This window comes from Fundulus heteroclitus, chromosome 18 (genome assembly GCF_011125445.2).
Source record: "Fundulus heteroclitus isolate FHET01 chromosome 18, MU-UCD_Fhet_4.1, whole genome shotgun sequence".
Classification (NCBI taxonomy): Eukaryota; Metazoa; Chordata; class Actinopteri; order Cyprinodontiformes; family Fundulidae; genus Fundulus; species Fundulus heteroclitus.
The window spans coordinates 33,024,162-33,037,875 of NC_046378.1; the positions used below are offsets into that span (position 1 = coordinate 33,024,162).

At 40.3% G+C, this 13,714-nt stretch overlaps 1 protein-coding gene across 1 annotated transcript in view; it reads right to left on the bottom strand.

Moving 5' to 3' along the window:
- Positions 1 to 256: 256 nt before the first annotated feature.
- The window catches only part of cog6 (component of oligomeric golgi complex 6), a 38,979-nt gene continuing 25,521 nt past the window's right edge, over positions 257 to 13,714 (bottom strand). The window contains exons 10-19 of the mRNA XM_012875240.3: positions 12,732 to 12,823; positions 12,373 to 12,437; positions 12,156 to 12,247; positions 9,670 to 9,787; positions 8,726 to 8,857; positions 7,555 to 7,722; positions 6,418 to 6,525; positions 4,923 to 4,976; positions 3,288 to 3,367; positions 257 to 642 (exon numbers count right to left, since the gene is read on the bottom strand). Of these exons, the coding sequence (XP_012730694.2) occupies positions 495 to 642; positions 3,288 to 3,367; positions 4,923 to 4,976; positions 6,418 to 6,525; positions 7,555 to 7,722; positions 8,726 to 8,857; positions 9,670 to 9,787; positions 12,156 to 12,247; positions 12,373 to 12,437; positions 12,732 to 12,823 (1,057 nt within the window). The 3' untranslated portion in view covers positions 257 to 494. The remainder of the gene's footprint in view (positions 643 to 3,287; positions 3,368 to 4,922; positions 4,977 to 6,417; positions 6,526 to 7,554; positions 7,723 to 8,725; positions 8,858 to 9,669; positions 9,788 to 12,155; positions 12,248 to 12,372; positions 12,438 to 12,731; positions 12,824 to 13,714) is intronic.

Below are 13,714 nucleotides of genomic sequence, written 5' to 3' on the forward strand. Positions count from 1 at the left end.
TGTTACAGAGAACTTCATGTTTGCACTGAAACCTCAGAGGGTCCTCCTGGTGGCGCTGGTGATTTCCGCATCACCGCTTTCATGTGTGGAAAACAATAAAAGCCTCACGCTTGTGTTTTCCTCTGTTTTTAAGTGATGTTCAGCTTTCAAAGTGTGTGTGTGTGTGTGTGTGTGTGTGTGTGGGGGGGGGAACATTGTTTTCTGCAATTATAAAACAGAAAAACGTCAAAAGACAAAGAAGCCACAGAACAAATGGTTACACCACATGCATGTAAAGTTTTAATTCCCGGCACACACACACAGCTTTATATACAGACGCCTCTGTGACGTCAGCGATCCAACGTCCCACGCTTTCCAGGAGCGGCACGCGTCACCCTTTATTCCTCTACATTTATGCCATTATTCTTTACAAATGGCGTGCCTCTTTTAAAAAAAAAAAAAAAAAAAAGATCTGGTGTAGGAACTTTGAAGCGGACGAGGCGGGCAGAGGTTTCTCAGGACAGCAATGTCTGGACCTGCTGAGGCGACCTGGGCAGCAGGGTTTCTGGGTCCGTGTAGGTGTTTGCCGGGCTGGTCAGAGCCGTGTACACCTCTCCGTAGGCTCGGCACACCAGCTCTGTTGACTGACGGAAAATCTGCTCCCTGCAAAAAACAGACGGAGCACTTGAGAGACTGGGCTCGTTGAACAGAGTTTCAGGGCTCAGAGGAAATTAAAAAGAAATGGAATCTGTTAAATTAGATGTGATGTAATTCATTTCCTGTGCAGATTTTCTGCTATCCAGGGTCATCGCAACAGCAAAGAGGCGTAAATCGGAGGCAACCGGACTCTGGCTCAGTTTTTCTGAAAACGTCTCGACAGGAGTCTTAGAACTGACACAGACTCCTGGATAAGTGTCGAAACCTTTTCAGAAGAACTGAGCAAAAGTCCGGATGCCTCCGATTGAAGCCTGTCTGCTGATGTAATTAATTATTCACCATGGCTGCAGTAGTGCCTTGCAAGAAAATATCCATACCCTTTGAAAGTAGTGCACAATTGTGCAGTGAAAAGAAAATTATACATGGTTCCCTAAATGCATTTCACAAATAAAAACCTGAAAGGTGTGACTTGCATTCATAACCGAGCCCCTTTACTCAGCCAAATAAAAATCCCGTGCAACCATCTGCCTTCATAAATAATCTCATTAATAAATGGATTCAAGCTGTATGCAATTTCACCTCAGGACGAATACAGCCGTCCTGTGAAGGCTGTAAGCTTAAGGAACCTTAGTGAATCCCGGTGTGGAGACGTTTAAAGACTGCAAACCTCCTAACACGCGCCTCTCCTAAACTGGAGAGCAGTAATCCCAGAAACAGCCAAAAGATTCACTGTAACCCAGAAGGGCTTGTCAATTTCAGCAGCTCAGGTGTTAGAATCTGGAGCATCAATATTTCTGCTTTTGACAGACAACAGATGTTTAGCATTATTATATATATATACACCGTATTCCTCCATCCTTTTGACATCGTAAAAACGACAACACCACGGACATTAATTCAGGGAGGCAGCTGTCTGCCACCCTGTGTCGGCCTTCCTCACACCATCCAGCCAGAACACTTTGAAGTTCAAGGTTTGATGTGCATAAATTATGAAAAAGAGCTTCTGAACGATTTTCCAGGGGGCGGCCAGTTAGAATGAGGCAGGATGCTTTCTGTGCCGTCTCCCTGCAGGGCTGATAGTAATCGTGACAGTGTGTGGTACACACTGCCATCTATAGATAAAGATCACATAAACAGCTGACTGTCTCAAAAAAGACATGAAAACATTTAAAAACGTTAATTTATTACAAACTATCATTAGCATTAATTGATGAGGTAATTCAGGTATATTATTGGTTCACAGACAGACATCTGTTGACTTTACACTACAGTAAAGAAGCATTTTGGCTAATTGATGATAACTAAAGGTTTAAATATGACTCAAATATAATGTGATGGCCATTTTTTTTTCAAAGTTAAAAACTTAAATATTTAATAATAATATGATAAAATAATCAAAAAAACATAATTAAATGCCTGTAACTTTGAAAGCCTTGGCCTTTATTCAATTATTTTAGGTAAATGACAAGTCAAAAAGACAACACTGTAAAGAGGGAACTAAAAGTAAGTGAAATTTTCTTGAAATCATTGTATTTTTCCTTGATTTGAGCAGGTAAATAAGACCATTTGCCAATAAAATAAGATTTTTGCACTTAAAATAGGAACGATTCATTTCCATCGTCTTATTTCAAGTGCAGGAAATCTAATTATCTTATTTTACAGATGAATTGTTCCTATTTCAAGTGCAAAAATCTTATTCCATTGGCAAATGGTCTTATTTACCTGCTCAAATCAAGGAAAAATACAATGATTTCAAGAAAATTTTACATACTTTTAGTTCCCTTTTTGCAGTGAACACAAAAAAACTGATAAAATCAGAACCTAAGTTGTGCAGAAGCGCATATGGCGGGTGTATCACTTGGGCTGAAGAGCCTAGTGAGAGGACTCGAGCACACACTGGGAGCGTTGTATCCCTCTCAGGCTCTTGAGGATCCATATTCCTAATTGGGCCGCAGAGAGGTTTTGCACCATTGTGGAGCTTAAAACACTTTCTACCACACAAACTGCAACATCACAAAATGCCGCGTAAAACGAAGCCTAAAAAAAAAAAAAAAACATGATATAGCCATTTATAGTGCACTCCAGGAGTGTTTTCAGGGTCTTTTCGTGTATTTACATGAGCAGAAAAAAGCAGACGTGAGAGATGGCGGCAGAGGCAGGCGGAGATGACGAATGATTTCAGGCTACGAGGATGAGTGAGAAATGGACCAGAAGCTAATTAATGGCATCCAGCACATCAGTTCTCCTGTGTCCATTAATAGAGAACATTAACCTGATGTACAGAGTGCTTCTCAAGCCTGCCGCGCTTCCCCGTAAGCGCAGCTCGCAAAAAAGAACCCTGAAACGCAGCAGCTGGATTGAGCTAAAAGCATGGGCGTTTTCTGATCAGTGAGACAAATACAGGCAGTCCTGGGGAATATTTGCTCAGTGCGCAGGTGGATTTAGCAATTTAGCATCTAAACTCCTCGTGCATTTAGTAGAGTGTTTTGCTCGGAGGGCCGATATGATTCTGTTACGACTGACAAACAAACGTTGGCCATCATTAGGTAAAAGCTCCTGTTCTATTTTTAAACCCGCTTTTGTTATTTCACGTGATGAGGTAAAAGCCTAAGCTCATGTCTCAGTGCATGCATGTGCTCTCTTAGACTCACTTGATGGCTGCGCTCAGAAGGAAGTTGAGCTGCGGCATCATAAGAGTGTCCGGTGACGACAAGTACCGATCAAACTGGACCTGGAATTAGATGAAAATCACACAGGCATACGTTGAAAAAAAACAAAAAACTTGGTGGATAACAATGATGCAGATACATTTTTTTTTTTTTTAAACTCTTGTTAAAGAGAGACAGGAAAATTGTAGTGCAGCCATTACTCTGATACCCCTAAAATTAGTCCGCTGCAAACAGTTTGCTAATTTGCCCGAACTTCCTTTAATTGATAGCTCAAACTCAGTCAGACTGGATAGAGAGCATCTGCAAACATTAAATTTCAAGTTTTTGCCCCAGATTCCCGACTGGACGATGATTTAATGAATCTTTCATCGTCTGACCATCTTCCATGCCTCTGCTAAGGAAAACCATCCCCACCACCACCGTGTTTCACAGTGGGCAGGTGTGTCCTGCTGTGGTATGTTCCTCGTTCTTAGTTATTCAGTTTTTTTTTTTTTTTTTTGTTTTTTTTTACATTTAGTAGAAGTTCTGATGCCTCCATAGAACAAAATCTGTGGACAATTACACACAGGTGGACCCCTGTACTGACTTTAGCAGGCCCAGTTTTAGAATATATTGAAAACCACACATCATTCACTGCAAAAAGGGAACTCAATAAGAACAGCTAAATAAGACCATTTGCCAGTAGAATGAGTATTTTTACCCCTAAAAATAAGATAATTAGATATCCTGCACTTGAAATAAGAAAATGGAGATGAATTGTTCTTTGTTTAAGTGCAAAAATCTTATTCCATTGGCAAATAGTCTTATTTACCTGCTCAAATCAAGGAACAATACACAAATTTCAAGAAAATTTTACATATATTACACTGCAAAAAGGGAACTAAAAGTAAGTAACATTTTCTAGAAATTATTCTATTTTTCATTGATTTGAGCAGGTAAATAAGACCATTTGCCAATGGGATTAGTAGTTCTACCCCTAAAATAAGATTTTTAGATATTCTGCACTTGAAATAAGATGATGGAGATGAATTGTTCCTACTTCAAGTGCAAAACTCTTAGTCCATTGGCAAATAGTCTTATTTACCTGCTCAAATCAAGGAACAATACACAAATTTCAAGAAAATTTTACATATATTACACTGCAAAAAGGGAACTAAAAGTAAGTAACATTTTCTAGAAATTATTCTATTTTTCATTGATTTGAGCAGGTAAATAAGACCATTTGCCAATGGGATTAGTAGTTCTACCCCTAAAATAAGATATTTAGATATTCTGCACTTGAAATAAGATGATGGAGATGAATTGTTCCTATTTCAAGTGCAAAACTCTTAGTCCATTGGCAAATAATATTATTTACCTGCTCAAATCAAGAAAAAATGCACTAATTTCAAGAATAATTTACTTAATTTTAGTTCCGTTTTTGCAGTGTTCTCTTTTGACTTTGTAATGTAATGGTCAGTTACTATAAGGTCCGTCGCATAAAATCCGAATGAAATATGTTCTTCTTTTTTTTTTTATGAAATATGTTCCGGTTAGTGACTAACATGAGAAAATGGTTTAAATCTTTGCCAGGCACTCTTATGAAGAAGGTTTATTTGTACATGTAGGGTAACCCACCATCGCGGCTTTCACCGACGAGCTGTCCATGCTGGGGAGGAGAGACAGAGGACCCTAGGAGAAGAGAAGCAAACATTAAGGTTGCAATGTTTGACCCGTAACAAAGCTAAATGTCTCACACCTCTATAAATAAATACAGCGCTGACTGATGTCCTTGGATCCTTTATCCTTATGTGCTTGTGGCATAATACTAATAAAATAACTACACTGCAAAAGAGGAAGTAAAAGTAAGCAGAATTTTCTCTGAAATGAGTGCATTCGTCCTTGATCTGAGCAGGCAAGCTTAAATGCCAATGGAAAAAGATCTTTAAACTTAAAATAGGAACAGCTCATCTCCCTCATCTTTTCTAGGTATTTTATTTTCATAATAAAAATACCCATTCTATTGACAGATTAAGTTATTTACCAGCTCACATCCAGGTCTAATACACTCATTTTAAGAATATTTTACTTACGTTAAGTTCCCCTTTTTGCAGCGTAATGAATTGAACTGAAATAAGCTTAAACATTCTTTAAATGAACCTGCCGAGTTTGGATGCGAGAACAAGGGAAGCTCTCGCCTGAATACTAATGCTAAGGATACAAAGTAAATACATACTGCCTGTGTGCACACAGCAACGGGTACTTTTAAGGCAATTAGCCTTCACCAAAAGTCTAAAACGGTTACATTAAGCAAGCTTAAATGCTTAAATTGCCGGCATTAAATCCAGCCAATAAAAGAAAGTGCAAGGTTCAAAACGACGGCAGGATTACGGGCATTTAAACAAACATATCAAAGCCTTCACTGCGAGCTCTTTTATAGCCTACACCAGCGCAGTTTCCTTTTTTCCTATTTTATTTAATCACACAAAAACACAGCAAAAATGTTACATAAACAGAAACAACAAAGAAGCGAGCCCTAATCCTTCGATAAATGCAACAACAAGAGTTGTGATTCTTGCCATTGACCGACTTAGACGCTTAATCCAGCCTGAGGAGCTAGGCATTTAAAGTACGTCACAATTTTTCGGAGCCAAGCGAGAAAGGCCACCCAGGTGGAGCTGACGGCTGCAGGAAAACAACGGTTTGTAACCGAGCTATGCGGCGGCAGCAGGGCGTGGTGTGTCCCTGCGTGACCCAGAAGGCCCGGGCTCGCATGTTAAACCACAACTATGGGTTTCACTCAGCCCCAGTGGCACAGAGCGTTAAAACGAGAAGGGGAAGGCTCCAGGACATCGGCGCTCTTATCTGCGCAAGACACTTCTGGAGAGGCCCATATATTTTAATAGAACATGACACAATCTGTCTTTCCCCTCTCCTTTGCTCATCTGTAAATCTGATAAAAAACCCTATTATGTTCCAACAAAGACGCAGGTCATGTGGTAACCATAGCAATAGCAACGCATATAAACACGTCGGAAGCCCAAAGAAAACGGCACAAACCATACTTATGGCTTTGTATAGCGTTTTTTTTTTTTTTTTTTAAAGTAGATGTGAAATGGGTTTTATGTCAGACCTGTTCAGCTGTGTGCTGCTGCACACAGTTGTAGATGTAGCTGAGCCCCGCTCTGGTCAGCACGTAGGACGCCTGCTCGTTGATCAGCGTATCAAGGTGAGCCTCGATCTGAAAAATGCGACAGAGGGAGAAAGAGGGGGCTTGAAAACTGATTCCATGCATTGTGAAGCGACGGTACTTGTGGTTAATGATGGAATACTGTGCCATTGACACGCAAACTTGTAGAGGTGCTCTTGTGGTGCTCAATTACAAAAGATGGGCTAAAAATAAAGGGGACGGATGGCACGTTCGAGCACGAATAACAATACATGACGCAGACTCTTTTATGAGACGGCAAATTAAATCTTTTTAGTAAAAGATCTCAATAATAGAGATAAGAATGGTAAACCTTTTTTTTTTTTTTTAACAATAGGTCTCCACTCAACGTGACTTCAAGCGGAGTTGGATAACAGATTTTCAGGGTTATGTAGTTTTGCTCCAGACTGACACGATGTACCGCTACAATTAATGTTATTTTGAGATCATGGGCAAATAAAATAAAAAAATAAATAAAAAAATGCACAAACTAGAGTGATTTGCAAAAGTATTCATTCCCACTGAACCTTTCCACGTTTTTTTCATATAAACTAAATTCTTTTATGTTTATTTTAATGGGGATTTACGCAGCAGGCAAACACAAAGCGGCGCGTAATTGCAAAATAGAAGGAAAACCATTTTGGTTTCTTATTCTTTACAAAAATCATTTATGTGAACACGACTTTTTAAGTCTTGCCACAAATTTTATTCCACGCAGTTTATTTTATGTGCGCCATAAAAATGTTCAAAGCTCGGGAGATTTAAAAAAAAATATAAATAAATTATAACCTAAACCTACTTTTAAAGTTCTCCACAACCCTAACCTGTCTGCTATGTTCCCCAAAGCTCTCCAACAGAACAGCTGGATTTATACTGAGATTAAATCACTCACAGTTAAACTCTATAATTGTCCGTACGCTTCCCAATTACGTGCTACTTTATGTGGGTCTGTCACATAAATTGAAGTTTAGTTGGTTCTTGCGTAAAAATAAAACGTGGAAGAGTCCAAGGCGGTAAGGCACTGTTTACGCTACAAGACGATGGTTTCCAATCGGGACAGACCTGGAACTCGAGCATCTCCAGCCTCTTGTCGGTAAACTCAAACAGAGCCAGCGTGGTCTTCATGACATACAGGGAGTTGACCATGTAAGTAGCCATGTCGGCTGTGCCGAGGTTACTGGCTGAGACGGTACATAACTGCAGGAGAGGATCCAGAATGCAAGAAAGCACCTAAAACAGACAAAGGAAAGTATAATACATCTGATTTTAATGAACTGAGAGCTTTGAATATAAAACTAATAATGCATACGACAAAGTAAATCCCATTTTCAAGTCGCAGTGTAATAATTATCCTGCATTTCGGGTCCCATGGTGATAAATAATTAACCTGACAGAAGCCAGACGCATGTCGCTCCGCCTAGCTCCACTCACATACATCTGGGACATCGCCCATTGAAAGTGATTTCTCCAACCAATTTTATGGTCTGGCCAATCAGGACGCAGGGCTGGCATTTCATAGATGTGACGTAGTGGAGACGCGACCATAACGTGAGACTGTTTTGATAGCAATGGCGGCTCGTCGAGGAAGCAAGCGTTAACATTGATGCAGCTATTTCTTCCGTGTTGTCCAATCTACCTAATAGTGTTTCATTAAAAGAACATCAGAGAACGGCTCTGAAGGCTTTTGTTGGTGGAAACGATGTTTTCGCCCTTCTCCCGACCGGATTTGGCAAGTTTTGTTTTCCGCGGACGCGCCCCGGAGCGGTTAGCGCGAACCATATTAGGAGGCCTTTAGTCCTTAACGCGGTCGGCCCGGGATCGACTCCGACCCGCGGCGCTTTGCCGCCTGTCTTCCCCCCTCTTCCTGTCAGCTCACTGTCAATAAAACGCATGCCACTAGAGCCGCAAACACATACCAAAAAAAAGTTTTTTTTTTTTCCTGCGTCGCTCTCATCAGCATCACGGGTTAGCTTCGGTGTGAGTGGTTGAAATACCACGTCGATAAAGATGACAGACAAGTGGCTTATCCAATCATATGCAAGAATTTTTGATAAGGCCCAGCCTTCAATAAAGGCAATTCCTATGGATCAGTCCCAGATGGATGTGAGTGGAGCTAGGCGGAGCGACATGCGTCTGGCTTCTGTCAGGTTAATAAATAATAGCGAACGATACCTTAAAACATTTAAAATTCACAAACTAAATTACAAAACGCAAACTGCCGTTGCATATTTACCTGAGCAAAGTCAGCCTGCCGGGCGTCCAGGGGAACGACAGAGGAGTCGTGGGATGTGAGCACCTCCCTGAGGAGCGACAGTGTCTGATTGAGCGACGCCGTAGGTCCCAGGTCTGGAGGTGGCAGCTCCACCTGCTCGTGCACACAGGATCCAGAGACAAGGCTTACAATATGTCACCCAGTAAGGAGAAAACATCAGAAGTTAGTCGAATTAGGGCTTTAGTTTCTAAATAAATATTTCTAAAAATCAAAACGGAACCTAAGCGTAACGTACAAATGAATATACAACATCCCCCTTTTTCTCTGGGCTTGAAGCTGCAGAGGTTTTGTGATAAAGAGGGTTTTGGTTTCACTCGGCTCGGTACACAGGTTGCAGAACTGAGCAAGGCCACCTTTGTCCACCTAATAGAGCAAATTATGAAAAGGTTGTGTTCCTGGGATTAGCCGGAATTGACACCAAAACCTGAGGGCCTGCAATTTGATTAACACCGAGCCACACAGATAATTCTTGTAACTGCTATTGATCAGGGCAGAGGCACCGTGGAAAATGAAGGAGCCCGTGCTCGTGCTACGGTATATTTGGACGCCAATTTAACTAAACAGTACGAAGGAGAGCGTTTCTTGGCAGCTAGCGCCATTTTGCTGTTGTGGCCAGGAGGCTGGAACTGTTTACAAGCCTAAGTGGTGCAGAAATAGCCTTGTTGACTTTGAGAGTTTACACATAGAGGAGGAATACGCATGTCCACGTGGGGGAAAAAAAAAAACAACTAAACTTCCCTGCACAGCGATTTAAGCATTTTCACTAAAGAACAGTGCAAATCACATCCATTTACAAAAACAAAGCACCTTTTCTCCTTTATCAGTCAAAGGCTCATATTTCTCTAACAACCATCAAATTTCTGCCTAAGTAAATAGAAAAGAAAATTGCCGTGTTGTTCCAGCACCTTGTCCATGAGTCTGCTCGCATGAAGGCTCAGGCTGTTAAAGAACATCTTTTTGCTCAGGAGGTGCATTTCCTCAATAGTCATGAGCAAGGAGGCCACACTGGTTCCAATGATGGACCTGAGCAAAGGTTAAATCAGGGAAGTCAGAAGATGCACTTTTCATGACAATACAACATTTTTGATAACGCAGGGCCTTGTGACACACGTATAACCCTTGAATGTGTGCACATTTTCGTCATGTCACGACCCCAAACGTGTTATTTTAACCATGAAACAGAGCTGCGTTGCAAAAAGAGAACTAAAAGTAAGTCAAATTTTCTTGAAACTAGTATATTTGTGCTTGATTTGAGCAGGTAAATAAGATGATCTGCCAATGGAAGAAGATTTTTGCACTTAAAACAGGAACAACTCACCTCCATCATCTTATTTCAAGTGAATATATCTAATTATCTTATTTTAGGAGTAATATACTAATTCCATTGGCAGATAATCATGTTTAATTGCTCAAATCAAGGACAAAAACACTGATTTCAAGAAAATTTGACTTACTTTTAGTTGCCCTTTTCTATTGTGAAATGGAAAGAAAATGAAATCTTGGCAAAGAAAAACCTGAAGAATGTGGGACATACTTGTATTTCGTCTCCAGACTGAACACCTTGGTGAAGGATCTGTGAATTTCAAGTCTTGAGACACTTTTTAAGCTGGATTTTTGGGCTGGACCTGGACTGGGCCAATTTAACACATGAATGGGATTTTATGTCAACCATTCCAATTTTCGATGTTTAGGGTCATGGTCCTGCTGGGACGTGAACTTAAGCTCCAACCTCAAATGTTTTGTCGTCTCTGAAACGTTTTCCTCCAGGGTTCCCCTGTGATTTTGTTTGATTTCATGCTCAGAAAAAAACATTTTGTTTAGGAAAAATAAAACGCTGCTTTATTTGCCATTCTTCCATTAGTTCAGATTTGTCCTGCATGTATAAATGCGTACCTGCTTGAAGACATGCACACCACATGAGCTGGTCATTAACAGGACGCTGCAGAATTAAATTTGCCATTTCATTGAGGTGTGCTGCAGCAGGGACACCTTCCCTCATGGACCAGGGTCTACCAGCTGTGTCTTCCAGTTTACATTTGATCTGTGAGATGTCCAAAGCTTCGGCTATTGCTTATTGAATTTAGTGCACTAGTTGATCTTTTCTTCATAAGAGAACAGCAAGCACTGCAGCCAAAATATGGCCTTTTTTGACCTGCTGTATATTAGCCAGTCCCTAAGCTTGATGTATCATGAAACTGTCGACCTTTTGGGTTTTGTGGTTTTTATTTTATTATTACAATTAAATAATAATAATAATAATAATAATAATAATAATAATAATAATGTTATGTTCAGTGTCTTTTCGCTAATCCACCTCTTATATATTTCAATCCTTATGTAATTTTGTCTGTGTTGTGTGCACCTGCCTGTTGCTTTAATCCTATAAATTTCCCCGTCGATGTTATCTTATCTTAAATAACCCTTTTTAATATATGTACTGGGTTCTTTCAAGGTCTTAGTTACATTTTCTGTGTGGGCTCCAGTAACATATGATACATAATATCTACTTTGAAAGTTAACATGAAGTGCTGCTGAAGATGAACACTGATCTACCTGGATGTTCCATGGAGGACTGAAACGCCTCAGTCAGAGACGTCTGTGGGTCTGTCGGGGTAATGACAGAAGTTTCGTCTCCTCTCTCCGTGGCTTGACGTTTTTTTGGCTCATGTTTTTTCACGTGCTTAGATAAATTTGTTGTGTTTCCACTGAAATTAACCGGCTTTTTACAAAACATACAGCTTGATTTCATTTACGGTATTAAAATAAAGCCAAACGGTGCTACTTCCCCTGTTCATGTTTTTTCGCTGTTGCGTTCTCTCTCAGCTGTTTCTTTGTTAAATTTGTGTGAGAGCTGAGAGGGCGGGCCAGGCTGAGCCTGCGTGCTGATTGGCTGGCGCCGCTGATCCATGTACGAGAGGGAGCAGCAGAGTGCTGCCGTGACACAGTGAGCTGCAGTCAGCGCGCCTGCTGACTGACACTGACTGAAAGCATGTGAGCAACATGCGTTAATGCGCGATAAAATAAATATCGCCGTTAATAGTCTAATGAATTAACGCGTTAACTTGCCCAGCCCTAGTAAATATATTTAGTAAATGTAAATTGGAACCACAATTTTCAGATTTAGAAAAATCCAGAAAAACCTTGCATACATTTTCTTCCACTTCACAATTATGTACTACTTTGTGTTGGCCAATCATGTTAGATCCCAATAAAATCCATTAAAAAAAACTTGGCAAGGTGGCCCTAAAATTACTATAAGTACAATACTTTACACGTGTGTGGGGAAACAAGACAAAAGTAGAAAACAGACCAAACAGCATCCTTTATTTCTTTCTTTCTTCAGATAGAAATTTGACTGTTAGTTTGTTTCCTGGAGCTAATGCTAACGTACCTGATAGTGTGGTGGTAGAACTTCAGCAGGTTAGAGAGCTTATAAAGGAGGACAGCGCCTGGCTCTGCCACAATGACTTGTTCTATCCGCACCTAAGGAGCAGATCAATAACGGAACAGCTGGGCTCATGAGCAGAGCCTGACAGAAAACACAGCGTGCAACTCGCCAGCAAGCGGCTCCCTCCTAAATGCCGTTTAAAACATAATTGGCTGCTCACTTTCAGCGGTCTGCAGACCCCCTCGGTGATGTGTCCCACCACTTCTTGCATGTTCTCCCCGACACCTAATCCAAACGGAAAGGCACACACGAATCAGTCAAGGCCTACCCCAGCTTCAACGCGTGCGTTTATATTCTTAAAAGTAAAAGCAACTAGTAAATTGATCGTTTTGGTGAAGGTTTTTTCGTGCTGTTCTTCGGTAATTGAGAGTAATTGTTCCATTAGAGCTAAGCATTAATAACCCGAGGGGAAAAAAAAAAAACCTGCTTCAAAATGCTGGTTGCATTTAAGTGCTTTACATTAATCACACGATCCTGCGCCAGATGATGAATAGGTGGGAACCCTTAAAGTTTAAGCACCTTGCAAAGTGACTTGTTTTAGCAGCGCTTCCAGATGCTCTTTCTCTGAGGCGGTGGCTTGGTGCAGCCAGGCCAGCATGTCCCCAACGTATCTGGAAAAGAGACAAAGTGATCAATAATAAAGCCCAGGCCACTATCCCGAGCATCTACGAAAGGACAAGTTTTCCTTTTTAATCACACAGAGATGTGTGTTTTTTCCAGGTAACAAGTTGCTCTTTACTTCTACGCCCCCTTCACAACACAAAATCTTTAACCTTCCTAAAACCTCAGGCTCGTCTCGCACTTTTCTCCATATCACAAAAAACAAGGCTTCAATAAAGACTACTACAAATTTCTCTATAAATCATAACTAAATTTTATGTAGCTTTAACAGATACTTGGATTAACTTCCTTGCTTGCCACACATAGCAAATATTAATTTTGTATCTTACATTTAGGCCCTAAATTGTCTTTTTTTTATTTATTTATTGGTACTTAATTTTCTTTTTCTTATATAGCGGGATTATCAAAGCCTGGGAGTTAAATGCAACACCTTTGTCCTTAATCACAAAAGGACGAGCCAATGACAAGCGTAATAGAATCAATATATGTTATTCCATAATTACAATGGCTTAAATGGGTACTGTTTTTTACTTTAGACCTTACCATCCATAGCAAGTATTTATTAGGTTTCTGTAGTTTTAATCCATTTCCACGAACGACGGTGTTTTTCAGAGGCCCGTGTTTACACCTCAGAAGGAAAATCAAATTTCTGGGTGGAAATTAATAAAAATTAAAAAAAAAAAAAACAGTTTCTCTTAGGCAGGCGGAACCCTATTTTAGATTTTGACACTTGGGGAAATAATGGACAACAAACACTGCAGTTCAAACTGTTGTTTGTGATATTAATATTCCATGCACCAAACACTGCAATGACAAATATTGGCAGTATATCGCGCAGCCGTAGTTACAAATCGTTGAAATGTGAACGTCTCCCAGCATTT